The sequence below is a fragment of the Rana temporaria genome, chromosome 7, assembly GCF_905171775.1.
Source record: "Rana temporaria chromosome 7, aRanTem1.1, whole genome shotgun sequence".
Taxonomy (NCBI): domain Eukaryota; kingdom Metazoa; phylum Chordata; class Amphibia; order Anura; family Ranidae; genus Rana; species Rana temporaria.
The window spans coordinates 36,845,029-36,865,763 of record NC_053495.1 but is presented as its reverse complement, the minus strand read 5'-3'; the positions used below and the strand labels follow the sequence as shown (position 1 = coordinate 36,865,763).

The 20,735-nt window shown below is 43.1% G+C and overlaps 1 protein-coding gene across 3 annotated transcripts in view; it reads left to right on the top strand.

Annotated features, from left to right (window-relative positions):
- FLNB (filamin B) overlaps positions 1-20,735 on the top strand; it is a 295,799-nt gene that overhangs the window by 251,635 nt on the left and 23,429 nt on the right. For all 3 annotated transcript variants that reach the window (XM_040359221.1, XM_040359220.1, XM_040359219.1), the window contains 8 exons: positions 3,909-4,049; positions 6,445-6,573; positions 6,793-6,966; positions 9,673-9,831; positions 11,783-11,986; positions 12,072-12,224; positions 12,320-12,442; positions 19,775-20,041. In XM_040359221.1, coding sequence (XP_040215155.1) covers positions 3,909-4,049; positions 6,445-6,573; positions 6,793-6,966; positions 9,673-9,831; positions 11,783-11,986; positions 12,072-12,224; positions 12,320-12,442; positions 19,775-20,041 — 1,350 coding nt within the window. The remainder of the gene's footprint in view (positions 1-3,908; positions 4,050-6,444; positions 6,574-6,792; positions 6,967-9,672; positions 9,832-11,782; positions 11,987-12,071; positions 12,225-12,319; positions 12,443-19,774; positions 20,042-20,735) is intronic.

The window sequence follows — 20,735 nt, the reverse complement described above, 5'->3', positions numbered from 1 at the left end:
TCCCATGTTTCATCATACTCTGCTGCTCCATGCAGCCTTCATTGCAATATGAATCATCTACATTACATCAATAGGCATATTATATCTCACTGCCATTACCCAAGACTTTGTTCCTCTATACCTGGGAGGTATCGGGTGTCCCCACCAACATTTGTGTGTTTAAAATGGGATTTTTTCATCATACTCACCTGTAAAATCTTTTTCTTTTGAATACATCACGGGACACAGAGTTCTGTGGCACTTTGCATTGAACTATTACCAAAAGAAAAACCAGAGCCTTGCTCACTTTCCTCACCTCCATGGAACTTTAGGTAATGATGCTGAACTAATGCCAACTATGGCCCAGATTCACAAAGCACTTACGCCGACGTATCTCGAAATACGCAGCGTAAGTGCAAATATGCGCCGTCGTATCTATGTGCCGGACTCAGAAACTAAGATGCGCCTGAAAATAGGCTTCATCTGACCGACGTAACTTGCCTACACCGGCGTAGAGTGGGCGCATATTTACGCTGGACGTATTTGGCGCTCCCATTGATTTTCTATTCACATATGCAAATGAGGGAGATACGCCGATTAACGAACGTACGTACGTCCAACGCAGTGCGCGTAAAGTCATACGTCCGGCATAAAGTTATGCCCCATAAAGGAGGTGTAACTCGGCAGCATCCATGCAAAGGGCTGCACCAGGGAACATAAGCCGACGTATTTTACGTAGTTTACGTAGGACGTGAATAGGACTAGGCGTAGGTTACGTTCACGCCGTAGGCAGTGATCCGACGTATCTCAGTTGTTCCGACGTGATTGTGAGCATGTGCACTGAGATGCGCCCACGGGACGGCGCATGCGCAGTTGGCGATACGTATCTGTCTGGCGCTTGGCCCATCATTTGCATGGGGTCACGCCTCATTAGCATGGCTCACTTCCACTTACGCCGACTTGCGCCTGAGAAACCCAGCGCAGATTTGGGAGGAAGTGCTTTGTGAATTCAGTGCTTGCCTCTCTGCGTTGGCGTAGCGTAATGGAGATGTGCTACGGCGGCATAAATATGCGCCAGTGTCTGTGAATCCGGGCCTATATGTTGGATGAAAGTTTGGGATTAGGGTGCTGCAGTTTATTGGCCAACTATATAGAGCCTAGTGCAAACTTTCTAGGCAAACTGGCCTTTTCTTCAGGCATTATGAACTGGCACTAAGAAATATGTATTGCTTTACTTGTCCCTAATACCTACCTATTGTTCTAAACCCTTGATATTTGTCAGTTCATGCAGTATGCTAGCTTCTATTGGTACTATACTAAGGGGCTACTATATTGGTGGGTTTATTCTTCTATGTTCTGTTCTTTCCTTTTGCAACAAAATGTGTACGGCAATGCAGGATTTTTACTTGATGAGGTGCCAGGTCAGCCCAACAACTGTGTTGTTTTAACTTTGGATAGTAAAAACATTTTTTTTTCTGCCAGTAAATACCTTATACAGCCCACTTCCTGTTTCTCGTCTGGTCATTAGCCTAGGCATCTGACATCATGAACAGCTCACTCTCTAACTCTGGTGAGTGTTTGCCAAGATGGGAGGGGGATGAGTCATAAGAGGGCCGATGAGACCTGCAGAGCTGGAGGTGTGTGTCTGTGTAAATCCAGGAAGTGAACAGGCAGCAGCTTCAGCTGCAACAGATAAAATGCAGCCAGACTTAGTGGAGGGAGATTTCTTCAGCATATTTGGCAAGTACAGAATCACAGTAGATATATAATAATATGCAAATTGTTTGGAGGGAAGCTTCAGAATGGCAAATATGTTTTTATTACATATGCACGCCTCTAGCTCTGCAGCTCTCATTGGCCCTCTTATGACTCATCCCCCTCCCCTCCTGGCAAACTCTCAGAGTGAGAGCGAGCTGTGCATGATGTCCTACAGCATTTTACCAGACCATAAACAGGAAGTGGGCTGTATAAGGTATTTACTGGCAGAAAAAAAAAGTTTTACTATCCAAAGTTATAACAACAAGGGCAGAAGATTTAATAGATGCAAAGATAAAAAAAATACTGAAGTTCCCCTTTAAGGTCAATTCCTATTAGTGATAAGGGTCTGGTAGTTGGAGTAGAGTGACCATACCTGCTTTAGAAATTAGATGGGCCTCAAGGGCTTGCAAGGGGGCAGATTTTAATTAATATTTTTTTATTTTTAGAATGGTGTTTTTCAATTTTTTTTCATTCAAGGCACCCTTTAAAATGTTACACAATTTCGAGAAACACCATTCTAAAATGTAAGAAACAGTTCTAATAGTTTTAAATACAGTACTGCAGCAACATCTTCACATGTATGGCACCCAAAGTTGGAGGTGATTTTTCCTTCCAAAGCAAATACACTTTTGCACACTGGTACTGACTAGTAATCCAGTGTTTCTCTTCCTACTCAATTTCTCTCCATCAGTCAGCTAATGTCACTTCAGTGCTGAGGGAGAAGAGTACAGGAGGGTCAAACAAGGATGCTATTAAGGCAACAGACATCCTCCTTATTAACTGATGACCTCATCGGTTGTTGGGATGCCAATGTCTAGAAAGTTGTAATGGTGCATAATGAAAATTCATGGCTTTGTGTAACTAAGTCAGGCTTTATCCACCTGCAGGCTTGTATACAGTTTTCGATCAATCGTTGGTCATTTTGCCAGGGCACCCGAGAAGAAGCCTCAAGGCAGGGTTTGACAAATTTTCTTGGAATCTAGGAGCCAGCTCAAAAAGTTAGGAGCCAGAAAATGCGCCCCGTCCCACCAAGCTCGCGCGCAGAAGCGAACACATACCTGAGTAGCGCCCGCATATGTAAACGGTATTCAAACCACATATGTGAGGTATCTCCGCGATCGTTGGAGCGAGAGCAATAATTCTAGCCCTAGACCTCCTTTTGTTACTGAAAACATGCAACCTGTAGAATTTTTTAAACGTTGCCTAAGGAGATTTTAAAGGGTAAAAGTTTGACGGCTTTCCGTGAGCGGACGCAATTTTGAAGCGTGACATGTTGGGTATCAATTTACTCAGTGTAACATTATCTTTCGCAATCTAAAAAAAATTGGTATAACTTAACTGTTGTCTTAATTTTTAATTAAAAAAAGTGTATTTTTTTCCCCAAAAAAAGTGCGCCTGTAAGACCGCTGCGCAAATACGGTGTGACAAAGTATTGCAACGATCGCCATTTTATTCTCTAGGGTTTTAGAATAAAAAAATATATATAATGTTTGGGGGTTCTAATAAGAGGGAAGGAGATGGCAGTCAAAAAACACTTTAAGAACTGCTGTTTTACTTGTAATGCCAACGGCCACCACCAGATGGCGCCAGGTCACAGAAGGAAGCTTGGGCCTTCACAAGGCTGCAAAGCCGCGGCCTCAATTACTGGCCGTCGTGGGCCCGCCGCGATCACGCGGCGGGGGAGGTGGGGGCACACGGAGACACAGGATCCTGTGTCTCCGTGCTCCCCCGCCGCGCCATCGCCGGTAATTGAGGCCGCGGCTTTGCAGCCTTGTAGGCCGCAAAGCCACGGCCTCAATTACCGGCGGGCGCCAGGTCACAATTTCTTCTTGCAATTGCGACCGGGCGCCCGGATATTGTCGAGCCCTGCCTCAAGGCACCCTGGTTGAAAAAGGCTGCTTTAGGGCAACATCCATTATGTCATTCAATGCACTGAAGAGAATTTTTGTATGTTGGTATGAATACCTATTCCTGTATGGCCAGCTTTCGTAGGACAAAACATTTCTACTGGGAGAAAATAAGGTGTAGATAGAAGATAAAGTATATATTGTGTTGCAGATTGTATTGCTAGTATAAAAATTACATTTAGACCTCGATTGTGTGACATCGATCTGCTTTCCATGTAATTGGTGAAACAGTAATTACCAAGTATGTGTTCCTCTGCTACCCAGGTGAAGTTGTTATGCCATCAGGGAAGACTGCCCCTGCAGAAATCGGTGACAACAAAGATGGTACTGTATCAGTACGATATGTTCCCACAGAAACCGGACTGCACGAGTTACATATCAAATGTGATGGAACACATATTCCAGGTACTAAAATTTATACCATGACTGGTGGCTTTACTAACCTGCATCTTCTGCACAGTCCAGGCGGAGCAGCTTTCAGTCTTTTCTAGAGTTTTGCAGGCTGCCATCAGTGAGGCTGGAAGGTGCACCTGTGCATTTTTTCCTGCACAAAAACACTGCAATAAACTCACTGGGGCTACAAACCTGTGTGGAGGAGGCCTTGGAGAATAGTCACAAGTGCTTCTTTATTATTGCTCTGGCAACTTTTTGGAGATTTCCGTCACTTTCTGCCTCAGTGACAGTGGTCACTAGGACAAAGAGCGATGGTTCTCGCCAGCAAGGGCAGAGTCAGGTAAATAATTTGACAATATATCTAACTCTTTCCTATCTATCAAACGTTTTTTATAGAATAGGGAAGAAGGGAGGAATTGATACATCTGTCATATTTTGCTGCAGTCAGAGGCCCTCTTAAAGCGAAGGTCCACCCTAAAGAAAAAAAAAAATTGCCAAAAAGGCTACAAAAAATTTAAAAACATGTGTGTATGGCAGGTCCCTCTCTGCTCACGGAGTGGGGAGGGGCCTGTCGAGCACCGCTGATCCCTATGGAGAGATCGGACGAAAACGCCATGTCCGTTTTCATCAGATCTCATCCGATCCACCAGGACGGATGGCGAACGTATCGCCATACGTCTGATTTTAGTGGATCGGATGTCGGCAAACATGGTCACCGTTGACATCCGTCGCCCCATAGACTTGCATGGAGCTTCCGTTCAGGTCCGCCGAAAAAACTGACAGGCGGACCTAAACGGGTCCACTCGTGTAAAAAGGGGCCTTAATTAGTAGTGATTTACAGAACCTCTGTCAACCTTTTTATTGTCTATATCCTTTGGTAGACCTTTTGCCTCACTTTGTCGGGTAAAAGTAAAAGGTTGTCCCAAGGACAGGAAGTGATGGAAATCTTTCATATGGAGCCCTGAAAAGTAGTATAACCTGACCTGGTTTTACAAACTATCCAAAAATTTGGGGGTACAGATGCACTTTAAGGTAGCTGGGTAACAAGTGATTCAAATCTAATATGTAGCGGAACCTTTAGATCAGAGAAGATCTTGCTAATCAGATAATTCACAGAATAATTAAATGTATTGGTGTTTTCACTGCAAATCACAATTGTCCCCTGTTTCTTCTCAATGTATAGAACTGTATATCCATGTGGCAAGTGTATATGTGTATCCGCTAAAATATCCACACCAAATATAGGAAACACAATCTTCAAATCTAGCTCCTATATTAGAATATCTATTCTATATGGTATTCATAATAATACTTCTATATGGGCACAGCACTAGCGTTAAATGTAATACATGTATTAAATTCCTGTGCTCCCTTATCCATCTGGACCATGTGCAAAATTAAATAGTTTAAAACCATTTTCATTCATCAATGTAAATAAAAATACTCTATCTGTGAACCTTGTGCAAGTAAAGCAATCTAATTCATAAGCCTTATATTGTGCAAAAATGACAGTAATAATAAAGTGAAATCGGCACACTGTGCTCTTATACTGATAATTAGAAAGTTGTCCTGTGTAAAAGGTCTATAATTTCAAACTTTTCTTAAAGATTTGGGAAAATTTGAGAAATTATAGATTTTTTTTGCATGGGACACGTTTCTAATTTTCCGTATGAGAGCACAATGTGCAGATTGCACTTTATTGCAGTATTACTGTCAATTTAGCACAGAATATGGTTTATGTATTTGCTTTATAGGTTCACAAATGGATTAATTAACTTGTTGATACCTATTTTTATATACATTGAATTAATATGGTTTTAGATTTATTAAATTTTACACAAGGTTATAGATGGGTGAGCATAGCACTTTAATACTATATATAATAACACTAGCCGTGTACCTTTTTATAGAAGTATGTACATGGTTATAATGTATGTTAATATTTCATTGCAGAGCATGCATCTGTCCTCTAGGTCAGGGGTCTCCAATCTTTCCAAAAAAAGGTCATTTTACTGTCCCTCAAATTTTAGGGGGCTGGAGTAGACCGTAGAAAATATCCCTGTGTCATTGGGAGTAAACAGTGTTGTATGTTGAAATTTGTTACAATAAAGGGAAAAAAGTGATTATAAAAAAAAAGTGTACCATCATTGGTATTAGTGCCCCATGATTGAGGAAATAATGCTGTGTGTTGGATAAAGGCAAGCAGAGGGCTGAAGTTTGGAGACCACTGCTGCAGGTAATCAAATCGGTCTTTGCTGTGGGAATGTGTAGGCTGCCACCTAGTGGCACATGCTATTTTCAGTATTTTTGGGTGCGCAAACATTTCCTTTGGTTTCACTCATCCATTTCAGATTTTTTTTTTTCCCCTTATTTGTAAATCACTTTGGTTTCTTGTTTTTATTTGTAGAGAGCCCATTGCAGTTTTATGTTAATTATCCCAATACTGGAAGCGTTTCAGCATTTGGACCGGGTCTTATTTATGGTGTTGCCAACAAACCAGCCACATTCACCATTGTGACAGAAGATGCAGGAGAAGGTATTTTTAATTTTTTTAATCAACGTTGCATATCTCCTTGAGGGAGCGCTGCCGGTTTCTTATTTTCTCTCGTTATATATCTCACGTTATGGTGTGTTCGTTTTTTAGTTCCTGTCATTCTCTGCAAATGGCTTCATAAAATTGAGACTGCCTGTCCTGTGTCATAATTATGTCATTATTAAATTCACGTTATTCTATTTGTATCGTGATCCTGATTAGGAGGTCTTGATCTGGCTATTGAAGGCCCTTCGAAAGCAGAGATCAGCTGTATTGACAATAAGGATGGCACTTGCACTGTCACCTATCTGCCAACACTACCTGGAGATTACAGCATCCTAGTGAAATACAATGATACACATATTGCTGGGAGTCCTTTCATTGCCAAAGTTACTGGTAAGTAAAATTTAGATATATGAATGAATGAATGAATGAATGAAAACTTATATAGCGCAACACATGCGAACATATCTGCTGAGTTTGTGAAATTAAAATGTATGTTTGTTGTGCTTAGTAAATTAGTAAAAGCTTAGTGATTGTGCAGTGTGCACCATCTTTAACCACTTGCTTATTGGGCACATATACCCCTTTCCTGCCTAGGCGAAATTCCAGCTTTCAGCGCTGTCACGCTTTGACAATTGACAATTTTTTTTTCCACAAATGGAGCTTTCTTTTGTTGGTATTTAATCATCTCTGCAGTTTTTATTTTTTGCGCTATAAACAAAAAAAACGTACATTTTGAAAAAAACACTTTTTTTACTTTTTCCTATAATAAATATCCAATTTTGATTTTTTTTTGTCAGGACTGAGTTATTACGGCGGACACTTTTGACACATTTTTGGGACCATTCACATTTATACCGCGAACAGTGCTATAAATATGCACTGATAACTGTATAAATGTGACTGGTAGGGAAGGGGTTAACACTAGGGGGCAATCAAGGGGTTAAATGTGTTCCCTGCTAGGTGATTCTTGCTGTGGGAGGAGGGGACTGACTGGGGGAGGTGACCGATGGTTGTCCCTATGTACAAGGGACACACCATCGGTCTCCTCTCCCTGACAGGACGTGGATCTCTGTGTTTACACAAAGAGATCCATGTTCCTGGCTTTGTGACTGCCGATCGTGGGTACCCGGCGGACATCGTGGCCGCCAGGCACGTGCATCGGCACCTGAGTGACACGGCGGGAGGCCAGAGGCCGTAAATTGACAACCTCCCGGCATTGTAGAGCCACCTTGTGGCCGTCAATTGCCGATGGCCCGGATAGGAAGTGGTTACAGAGATGAGCAGTATCTCGCATTCAGAAACCTCTAGATTTTAAATTCCTTTTGTGTGTCTCACAAGATTAATCGTCTTGATAAAGACATTCTCGATGTCTTTGCTGTTTAATGTTTTTACTTATGTTCCATTTTATCAGAGTTCTGTACAATACAGTTTATAAACTGCCAGGCATACTGTAACGGTCACCACCATTTACGATATTCCTATTCCATCAACCACGACAGCTTATCTGACACTCCAACCATCCAGCAGACACGATCCATTCCATAAGAATTCCCCCAGAATTAAGACGAGACAAGCTCTGTTCTTTCTGAGTCAAATGAATTAATGAACTTTAATGGTTAGCCCTCAGCTTTTTATGCAGTACAGGCATGTTACAGGGACAATGAAACTCTCCACCCACACATCACACAATGGGGGGGCTTCAATACACCTTCTCTTAGACAATGACATGCAGTTGAGTTAATTATTCCCCCAGACATTCTGTCTCCGACAATAAGTGATTCACCTGCATAATTCACATTCCTTTACTAAACATAATTGACATGCTAATTCCCTACCCCTGAAAGGAGACATCTGACCTTTTAGACTGCTAACTCACAACACATATCTATCATCAATAGCATCTTCACACAATGGAAGGTCTTAGGGGCAGACGTACTTAGTTAGCATCTCAACGGCCTAGGTTAAGCATTGAAGTAGACACTCTTATTGACTAGTTGGGTCACCATGAAATCAAACTGTAATATTCCAAGATCCTGCAAAACATGAATTATCAGTAATGTCCCATCTCATGTCATTTATAATTAATATTTCTCAGTCACCCTATGCCCATAAGGGGCACAGGATGACCCTAGACCCAAGAGTTATTAGTGACGCTGGCACAGGAGTACCCCTCATCCTTCAAAAGTCTCTGGGTGTCATGGGTCATTCTGTTACACATATTATGACTCAAAATTGTAGGCTGGTACATTGCTGTCAGTCTACCACTGTATACATAATTACAGAGGCAAAGGACACAGGGATGACTCATCAGTGTGCTGCTGATCCTTCATGGGGTGAAGAAGGTCCTTTCTCAGGTTGAAATGCTTTAAGTCATTATAACTCTAAAACTTTTTTTTACCTTAATACATTCCCTGCATTAGGGTAAAAATACCTTTTGACAATGGCTGCTTCCTTAACCCACCACCCCACCCCCCCAAACACTCACCTGGGTCCTGTACCGATCCAGCAATGTGGCAGTTTGCATTTCTTCTTTCCATCTTCCTCTTATAGGAGGATCAGGCAGCTGTTGGCTCTTGCTGCTGTCAGTCAAATTCTATAAGCGGAGTGGGTCCAAGCCACGCACCCAGCCTGCTCTGGATCAAGCCTACTCTGGGCTTACTATGGGGGCCGACTGAAAAATGAGGCGCCAAGATCATCGGCGATGAACCTCAGGAGAGATGGTTCAGGGACGAATTTGCTGGGCACCAAGGCTCTCTGTCTGGTTTTTGAGTATTTTTTGTGATCATACCAGGAATATCTTTAGACTTTAATTCAGATTCATATATTTGCATCATACATAATTATATTAACCATTAAAATGTGTAGAACCTCAAAGCTAAACCTTATTGAATAAATTAAATAATTTCCAGAGACCCGTAAGAGGATCCGTCTGTTTGCCCATTAATCCCAGAACCTGTGTTTGGCCTGCAGAAGCTGAGAGCATGCGATGCTGATTAATATACTTGTGCATCTGATTTACATGACTGTACAGCTCAATGCGAACAATGTATGTGTGGCTGGTGTACTTCATTAATGTTGTCATCTGTTTCTTTGTAGATGACAACAGGAGACGTTCTCAAGTCAAACTGGGCTCCACGGCTGATTTCTTGTTGGATATCAATGAGACTGATCTAAGCCTGCTGACAGCAAGTATTAAAGCCCCATCTGGTCACGATGAGCCATGTATCCTAAAAAGACTTCCGAATAACCACATTGGTAAGCGCACAGAGCCTTATGCCATAACAGAGTTATTTACTAGATTATTTGTTTCTTATGGTTTGTTGCTCTTTTGATTTATAGTGGTTGTAAATTCTTACATATACCCACTGAATTCACTAGCCTCAGGTGATATACAGAGATTAAACAAATCCTCCCACATAGATTGTACCTGTTTATCTGCAACAATCGCTTATCCACAGTTCAAAGTGCACAATTTAAACATTTGATAGATATCTATCTATCTATCTATGAATAGTCAATTTTCTCAGTTTAAGCATTTGATGTGTATTCGGTTTTCTATTTTGAATAAGATATGGGTTTATCACACTTATAAATCGTTGCATTATGTATGTAAATTTATTTTATGTAAATTGTACAGTGTCTGAACTTTTTTGGAATTGGGGTTTCAGCTCCAGACCAAAAACGTCTGGCACCACTGTATATTCTAAAAAAAAAAATAGGCTGTCAGACCTAGGAATTAAGGGCCAGATTCTTGTAGAATCTGCGGCGGCGTAACGTAAGCCATTTACACTACGCCGCCGCGGCGGCATAGTGTAATTGGCCAGGCTTAAGGCCGCGTAATTCAAAGGGGGCGGCTTGTATTTAAATTAAGCGCGCCCCCGCACCGATCGAACTGCACATGCGCCGGGCGAAATATAGCTCAGTGCACATGCTCCAGCTCACGATGGAAAACATCAATGACACCGACGTGAGCGTCATTGAGGTAAAGTCGTATTTGCGGACGACTTAGGAAAACAACGGAAAAAGTCGACGCTGACCCGACGCCATACTTAACATGGCATACGACGGACCTTCGTAAACTTGCCCCTCATATAGCAGGGGCAAGTTTACGCAAACGTCGTAAATTCACTGCGTCGTCCGCGCGTACGTTCGGGAATTCGAGTAAAGAGCTAATTTGCATAGACGGGGAAAACGACGTCGGCGACACCTAGTGGCAAGGGAAAAAATTACATCTAAGATCTGACAGCGTAAGAGCCTTACGCCTGTCAGATCTAATGGATATCTATGCGTAACTGATTCTAAGAATCAGTCGCATAGATACGCCGGGCCAGATTAGGACTTACGACGGCGCAAATGGCGTTGCGCCATCGTAACGCCTTTGAGAATCTGGCCCAAAGAGTATAGTTTTAAAGAGTCAGGCCACCCAAAACTGCCATTTGACTTTTAATGGCTGTATGCAAGTCAAACCATCTCACAATTACTCAGACTCTGCTGCAGGGTGGATTAGATTCAAATGAAGGCCATTTAAATCATGATTTAAATCAGTAGTAAAAAGGCTTGCTTTAAATCAACTCTATTTAACTCTATTTAAATCATAATTTTTAAAGGGCATCTGTCATCCCTGTTCCGCATCGGCTCCTCCTCTGACCCGCTGTTGACTCTCCGACAGTCCCAATCACTTTATTGGGATGGCTGGTGATGCAGCAGGTGAGTGGATGCCCGCTAACAGGCGCTGCCATGATGGATCTGAAATGACAGGTGCTATTTAACTGTAGGGACTTATTCTTTTCATATAATATTTTTTTTTTTTTTTGAGTAAAAAAAAATCATTGATTTTCATCCACCCTGCTCTGCTGGTAAGATACCTGTGCTTGAGTTTCTGGGTATGCATACTTTGTGTCCCCATTTCTTAATTTCCCATAACAGAAAGTGGAAAAAATCTAAACAGGAGGAGCTGGAATACACAATGGTGGGAGAAATTCCATTATCTGAGAAACTCCTAGATGGAGATAAACAGAGATGGGGAAACTGGGTCCTAAGTCCCGTTCCCCTCCCCTCCACATATAACTAAAATATCGCTTTTGAGCAGACAAGCACTTTAAGATCTGTGCAGCGCTCAGTTCATTACTGTGTGGGACACCCGTTTTTAGTGGGCCATGCCTTAAATGTATATATAAAAAATAAACAAATTGTTATGTTTTTTTAGGCATCTCTTTCATTCCACGAGAGGTTGGTGAACACATGGTCAGCATAAAGAAAAATGGACGCCATGTGCCCAACAGTCCTATCTCAATCATGGTCTATCAGTCTGAAATAGGAGATGCTAGCAAGGTGAAAGTATTTGGACCGGGATTAACTGAGGGCCGTACATTCGAGTTGTCCGATTTTGTGGTAGACACCAGAGAGGCCGGTAAGCGTATTATGCTAATAGTGTTGGCAGGTTAGTATTACAAATCAAGCTTCAGAAATCATTGTCTCCATGTCATCTTTTTCAGGCTATGGTGGGCTTTCACTTGCAGTTGAAGGACCCAGTAAAGTTGACATTCAAACTGAAGATTTAGATGATGGCACCTGCCAAGTTTCTTACTGCCCAACAGAGCCAGGTGTTTATATCGTATCTATTAAGTTTTCAGATGATCATGTGCCAGGTAAGGCCAGCTTTATAAAGATCTACACACACTGTTTGGGGTATTGGTAAATGTTCTTCAGGCTTTTTACCTAATTGTATGCCACATGTTTCCAGGAAGTCCATTTACTGCCAAAGTCACTGGAGAAGGAAGAGTGAAAGAGAGTATTACAAGACGGAAGAAGGCACCTTCTGTGGCCACTGTAGGAGGCATCTGTGAACTCAATTTAAAAATACCAGGTGAGATTGTTTTCTGTATTAAGCTTTGTACAGTGATACCTCGGTTCGCGAACAGAAGAGTTCCCAAAAATTTTGCTTCGGTACTCACTCTGCTTCGGTTCACGAACACGAGCCACAGCCTTCTTCCCTGCTCTGACACGTGGTCACGACTTCCTGTAGGGGAGATCGCAGCCACAGACACACTGAAAGTGTACTGTGAAGACACTTACAGTATTGAGAAGCTTTTTGGTGTGCTTTTTAGCACCTACTGTACATCCCTGAACACATGCTGTAAAGCTTGTTTGTGTGCTTTGTATCACATACTGTACTTTACCGGACATCCAGTATGGCTCCAAAGAAAATTCAGAGCAAGCATGGTGGTAAGAGCAGTAATGAAGGTGACATTTTTTATTTAATGTGATGTGCCAGAGATCTGGATCTTCCACAAGGCAACCTAGGCAGGAGCTTGAGGCCTCAGGTGATATCCACAGAGCCCAGCTACAACCCTTTTGCCCCCTGTAGTAATGCAGGGTGATGGTGCAATTGGGTCACAAGATGTACACAGTGTTTGAAGGGGCAGGCTATAGACAGTGCAAATTGGGCAGGTTTAATGTGACCATTGCAATTCATATCAATGTCCACTAAAGGGATGGTGGTGGGGTACAGAGATGCTACCTTGCGTAGGGCCCTGTTTGACGTCAAACCCTTTATGATGGAAGGTAAAACAAATCTTAACACCTGAACACAATTTTGCAGCTTTGACATGTGTTATTAAAATTGTACATATCGCAATTACTTCGCTTGGCTTGACCTGAATACCAACTTTGACACTGACCTAGATCTAACCTTAATCTAGCCATTTTTTCTATTTTTACACACACGCGCTTGTTAGTCTTTTTTTTTTTTTTTCCCTCTTGCAAGGAACAAAATATGCAATGAATCCATTTTCTCTTCATTCAGTAGAAAAAGCATACACGGGGGTGGGCTTTACAGTTATTGTTCACTGTGATAGCCAATCAGAGACTATCACAGCAGCATTCAGGTACTGAGAGCACACTGTCCATATGTTTTAAAAAAATGTGTAAAGTGTTTTTTTTTTTTTATTAACAAATATTCTATACTTACCTGCTATGTTCAGTGGTTTTGCACAAAGCGGCCCCCAATCTCCTCTTCTGGGATCCCCTGGCAATGTTCTTGGCTCCTCCTTTTCTTTGTGTGCCCCCATTGCAAGTCGCTTGCTATGGGGAAACACGTGCAGGCTTGATCCCGAGCCAGGCTGTGTGGCTCTATTAATACACACAGCATGGCTCAGCTCCCCCCCTGCTCTTTGTTCACAGGATTTGATTGACTTTAGCAGGAGCAAATGGCTTCTGCTGCTGCCTTCTGAGGTAGAGAGGGAGGAGAGCACCACTGCAGATGGGCACAGCGCTGGATCGAAATTGGGCACAGGGTACAAGGGAGTGAGGGGGCGAACAAATACAGGTCCATTTATTACCTTTAAAGAGGAGCGTTAGTAATTTTTGTGAAAATAAGTCAAAAGCTACAAAAACGGTCACTGTTGAATTGTAATAAACAGACGCTTACTTGTCCCAGGATCCAGCCCTTTGCTCACTAGAGAGGCTGGGTGCCGGCATCTTGACTGTATGCACTTGGCTGTGACAGCTTCACAGCCGGGTGCCCACTGCATATGCACGAGCTGTGCTGCGCATTGTGAATGGTCCTGCAGTTTTCTGGGATATATAATGCATCCCAAAAGACTGGTGAGCGAGGGGAGCAGGAGAAATTCTGCTTGGATACCTTTGGCGACCCGAGCGCAAATGGGAGCACCTGTCTAAACCAGGTCTGCAAAATTGTAAACATATGTTTGTTTTGCTCTGTGCTTATTGAGGTGCAATATTTAACAATGTTTTCTGCTACATGGCTCATGTGTGCATTGTTGTATATAGATGTGTATAGTATGTTTTCTTTGTGTTTATGCTCAGTTACTTGGTTCCAACTGGCCTTATCTCGAGAGGCTCTTTCTCAGACTTGGCATATTCCGCCATCTTCTGGAACGAAGCATACCCTCCAAATTCCTCATCCAAACCTCCAAAGCAATACAACAGGGATAATGGGGACCAAGGGTGTGTTCTGGAATACATAGCATGTGCTTGTGGATATTGCATGAACAGTTTAGCTCCACTAAACTTGAACTGTATTGGTTGCTGTGGTTTGCTCTATTTTGCACATTAGTAAACGACTCCCTGAGAGGGATATTTAAGGGCTTGATGCATGAACCAGCATTAATGCTTACTACATGCCTAAAGACCAGTGGCTTGTCTGCATCAGAACTTCTTCCTCTTCCCTTGACAATGGGTATGCAAAAGCAGATTAATAGAGTATAGGAAGTCAAATGCAAGTCCGAAGGTAATTCACCCATCAATGAGAATGATCCCAGAAGCCTCTGGGGCTGACCTCAAATGCAAGAAGAATGCATCTGAAACCAAGCTTGCATTTGCCCATTGACCCAAGCCTGTCAACACAAGCATCATCTTTCAGGTAGCTGTCATATCACTCATGAATGATATGATAAGATACACCATAATCTTAGAATCAAAACTTTCAAACCATAAAATGTGTGAAAATCTTCCCCTGTCCATTGTTTATGGCAGTAGTGTATCCCTTGCTGTGTTAACAGGTAGCTTTATAGTTTTTAGTGTACTAATACCCAATAGGTAGGTGTTAACATTAAAATTGGTTGACATTTAATAAGTGGTTAGTGTGTATGTACACTATATTACCAAAAGTATTGAGACTCTTGCCTTTAAACACACATGAAAGTTAATGGCATCCCAGTCTCAGTCCATAGGGTTCAATATTGAGTTGGCCCAACTTTTGCAGCTATAACAGCTTCAACTCCTCTGGGAAGGCTGTCCACAAGGTTTAGGAGTGTGTCTATGGGAATGTTTGACCATTCTTCCAAAATCGCATTTGTGAGGTCTGGCTTGCAGTCTCCGCTCTAATTCATCCCAAAGGTATTCTGTCAGATTGAGGTCAGGACTCTGTGCAGGTTAGTAAAGTTCCTCCACCCCAAACCCGCTCATCCATGTCTTTATGGCTCTTGCTTTGAGCACTGGTGCGCTGTCATGTTGGAATAGGAAGGGGGTCATCCCCAAACTGTTCCCACAAAGTTGGGAGCATGAAATTTTTCAAAATATCTTGGTATGCTGACGCCTTAGGAGTTCCCTTCACTAGAATTAAGAGGCCAGGCCCAACCCCTGAAAAACAACCCCACACCCCCTCCACCAAATGATTTGGACCAGTGCGCAAAGCAAGGTCCACAAAGACATGGATGAGTGAGTTTGGGGTGGAGGAACTTGACTGTACTGCACAGTCCTGTCCTCAACCCAATCAAACACCTTTGGGATGAATTGGAGTGAAGAAAGCAAGCCAGGCTTTCTCATCCAACATCAGTGCCTGACCTCACAAATGGGCTTGTGGAAGAATGGTCAAACATTCCCATTGACACACTCCTAAACCTTGTGGACAGCCTTCCCAGAAGAGTTGAATCTGTAAAGGGTGGTCCAACTCAATATTGAACCCTATGGCCTAAGACTGGGATGCCATTTAAGTTTGTGTGTGTGTAAAGGCAGGCATCCCAATACTTTTGGTAATATAGTGGATGTCTAACCCCAATTCCAAAAGAGTTGGGACGATGTGTAAAGATCTACAAACCGAATGCAATGATTTGCAAATCTCATAAACCCATATTTTATTCACAATATAAAACATATCAAATGTTTAAACTGTGAAAATGTAGCATTTTATGGAGAAAAAAAAGGTAGTTTTGAAATTGGCAGTGACATGTTTCGAAAAAGTTGAGACATGGCCATGTTTACCACAGTATAGCATCCCCTCTTCTTTTAACACTACTCTGTAAACATCTGGGAGATTAGGAGACCAGTAGCTGGAGTTTTGGGAGAGGAATGTTGTCCTGTTCTTGCCTGATATAGTGTTCTATCTGCTCAACAGTCCTGGATGGGCTTTGTCATATTTTTCATTTCAAGATGTTCCAGATGTAGCACCCTGATGTTTAGGCAGGGTTGCTCCTAAATTTACCTCCAAGGTGTGGTTTTCTTCTTGGGGGGCGGGGGATTGTTGGGGGATCAATTGATTACACCCCAAGTCTAGAATTGCTGAACTTCTATCTTCTGCCGCTAAGTGGCCGGGTACCTGGTGGCATTAGATAAGACTAGGGCAAAGCAAGGACAGATTAGGCGTATATGGGGTATTTCAGCCAATGGGGTGTTCTTGAATCCCTTGGCCTGCTGGAAGAACCTATATATTTGGGTGGAGTCAGATGATCTGTGTTCTGTGCCACCTGAATGGCTGTCTGGGTGGACATGTGTTGTACTGCTCGGGCTGCTAGGCTGGAGTTTGGACCTAACCCGGGCACATCTGGCTGCTAGGCTGTCTGAGGGCCTATCCAGAAGCAAGAGAGCAGCGCAGGTTTGGGATTGCAGCTTGCAGTCCAACCAGAAGTAACGGTTCTGCCGAACGGTTCTGCAGAAAAACTGTCATGGTCAGAGGTAGAAGGGAAAGATGTCTCCACTAAGGGACCAACCACCTTATTAGCAGGGACCATAGTGAGTAGCTGAAGCAAGTACCAGAGCAGAATTTTCACCAACCAGGGACAGTGAAGAATCTGGAAACTTCAGCAAGCATCAAGCCAGGGACCCAGCAAGTGGAGGTGACGCTTGCAGAGCAGCCTTGTGTGTCAAGCCAGGGACTGAGCAGGCCAGTGGGGTGAAGCTTGAGAAGTATCTGGAGTGCCAAGCTAGGGACCCAGCAGTGAAATGGGGATGACGTTGAGGAACTTACTACAGTGAAGATTGGAAGAGCTCAAGGGATTCAGTGGCAGTAAATAACTAGTCTTTTCATCGGACATGTCCGCTGCCGAACTTTGGTCTGATGGCTGTACACACCATCAGACCAAATTTCCCACAGACAGCGAACGCGGTGACGTGGCCGCGGCGACGTGCGCGACCCTGGAAGGTCAATGCTTCAACGCATGCGTCGAATCACTTCGACGCATGCGAGGGCTTTCGGCCGAGCGGACATGTCCGATGAGCCGTACAGACGACCGAACATGTCCGACGGACAGGCTTTAAGGGGACATGTTTCTTAGCATGCTAAGAAACATTTGTCTGCTGGAAACCTGTCCGATCCGCCGGAAAATTGTCCGGTCGGCCGTACACATGACCGAACATGTCCGCGGAAACTGGTCCGACGGACCAGTTTCAGCAGACATGTTCGGTCGTGTGTACGAGGCCTAAGAAAACAAACAATCAAAGAGACAAACAAACCAACAAACAGACGGGGGAGATAACAAAAAAAAAAATTTAGAATGTTTTTACAGATTGGTAAACCTCTGCCTATCTTTACTTCTGAGACAATGACTCTCTAAAATGCTCTTTTTAACCCAATCCTGTTACTGACTTGCCGCAAATGAACCTAACGAATGCATAATGTTCTTTCAGGTCTTCCTTGTTGGTACCACTTACTTTGCCATCTTTTTGTTGCCCTAACCACAATTTTTTATTTTTTTCAAACCATATATTTTCTGTCCCAACTTTAAAATGTTTTGCTGCCATCAATTTCAAAATGACCTTACTTTTATTTATTTTTAAGTGGTACATTTTGTCACTGTGAACCGGTATTGGAAATTGTGTGATGCTGAAGCTACAAGGGAAAGCAATCTGAGTGCAGGCCAGGGAAGGAGCTTGTCTCGGCTCCAAACAACTGTTGAGCAAAGGATGGATCATGAAGCCACACATTCACGCAGACCCACTGGTATTGGAATGAATGGCAGTTTCAGCCTAGGCTCACGCCAGGCTACGATGCCCCCAACACATTTCACTCCACCCCTCAGAGCTTAATCATAGGGAACACATTGAGGGCGTGGCATGGCAGGATCCCAGGCAAAGACTGCCATTCATTCCAATACCAGTGGGTCTGCATTGATGTAAGGCTTCATGGGATCCAGTGGTACATTTTCTTAATTTAAACACTTGATATGTTTTCTATTGTGAATAAAATATGGGTTTGAGATTTGCATTCTGGGCTTAAGCACGAATTTAGCCAGTCCAAGCTCTGAAAATATCCAGGTTTTAGAGTCGGAATCCACACAGATACCGGGATCGGCAGCTGCTCCCATCCCCTCCCCAGCCCTACACTCCAGTGAGTTCTGGAGGGGCAGCGAGACATTGAATGACAGTCACAAACTCTCTGCTCAGTGAAGACCAATGGTCTATGGTCTTTGATCATTCAGTTCTTGGTCTTGGAACCAGCGGGGGAACAGATTTATCAGACCAATGCCGCATTCACCTAGGTCCAAAGTGTACCTATGTTGAGGAACACAGGCAATGTATCCCTAGGTCCAGGGGCTCTGCAGATGTATGGAAGTGGACCTATACTTGAAATTTTAAGTTTTGCTGTTCAACAGGGAGTTATCAGCTTAGTTTAATAAAACAAAAGTAAAAATGTACCATTGTCATAAAATTCTCAATTAGAAGCAGCAGAACAATCCCACACATGTAAATGCCTAGGCACCCTCTGTTCTTCTAGCCTGTTACCTGTCAGGGCTTAAAGTGGGTCTAGGTAAAAGAGCTTTGTGGAATTTCTTATTGTTCACAACTGACTTGTGTTTTTGTAGGGTACATTTGCCTGAGCTTTGGTCTGTTTTTTTTTTTTAAATGATGGGTCTGCACTACCCAAACCTTTTACTAGGTAATATATCCACATCAAAGGCTTGTAATACACAGAATCTCGGGATTGTTATTTTTTAGCGGACAATGATTTTCATTTTACTACCAGAAGTGACTAGGGTGTAATAAAAAAATATTACTTTGCCTCCTGTATATAGAGCACATTTTTTTTATTTAATATTCTGAAAATAGTACTTGCATCAAGCTGATCTCTTTACATCTTAAAACCGAAATCTGAAGAATCATTGAAACAACTTTGCATTACCTTTTTAATATTATCAATGTAGGTTTAGCACTGATAAAGCTAGGAAGGCAATCTCTTGGTTGTGGTTGTTTGTCTGAAGCACAATCCCTTTAAGGATATGAGGGGGCAGACAGAACAGAACCTATTCTGATGGGATCTAGTGACATCTGTCATTTCCAGCGCTGGCCATCCAAGCATGAAACACGCTGGCTGAACAGAGATTAGTGCTGTATATTTTTGGTTTTGCAGTGTTTGCTTCTGGGCCTTTTTTGCCTGTACATTGATTGCTTAGCCATTAACGCTGACACATTCTAAGTGACTCCTAGCTGTACTTGATTTGACCGTTTTTGTTTTTCTTCCTAGAAATTGACAGAAGAGAAATAACAGCTGAAGTCACCAGCCCGTCAGGACAGACAACTGAAGCTGAAATAGTAGACCTGGGCCAGAATACCTCCTGCGTGCGCTTTGTTCCCCAAGAGATGGGTGTGCACACAGTCAGCGTAAAGTACAGAGGCGAACATGTGCCAGGCAGCCCGTTCCAGTTCACTGTAGGGCCCCTGGGAGAAGGAGGAGTTGAGAAGGTGAAAGCTGGCGGTCCTGGCCTGGAGAGAGGGGAAGCTGGTGTTCCAGGTGAGAAATCTACCCATCCACTATAAGAGGAAATAAAAAAAAAAGAAAGAAAGTGCACCAGATGACATAGGCCACACATTGTGACTTCTGCACTAGTTTTCATCAATATGCACTTGTGAATTAAAGTTGATATATCTGCAGTTGTTTCATCTGAACTTTGTTGCCTTATTTAAATGGTATAACTAGAGCTGACCTGTTGTAATCGCAATCATTCAGTTTCTAGCCATCATTCTTCTGTTCCAACGTAGAACATGAAGGTAGCATCCAAGTCCTCTTGCTTAGCGAAACACTTCTTAAAGCGGTGTTGCACCCCCAAAACAAAAATTTAAAACCAGCAGCTACACATACTGTAGCTGCTGGCTTTTGAGTATTAGACACTTGCCTCTCCTGGAGTCCAGCGATGTCGGCACCTGCAGCTAATGTTTCCATCAGCTGTCGGGTGCTGCTCCCCTTCGGCTTCACGCCGGGAACCCTACTGCACATGCGCGAGGCCGCTCCTCTCTCTTACTGCGCCGGGGGAGGAGGAGGGAGCCCTGCACTGACGTCACGGGCCTCGGCCCGGACTCCTGGAGGTGGGAAAGGATACCTGTCAAAGGCAATGGTGGCACCGGAGGGGGGGAAGGAATCCGATGAGCGAAAGTTCCACTTTTGGGTGGAACTCCTCTTTTAAGTTTCTTCTTTAGTAAAAAAAAAA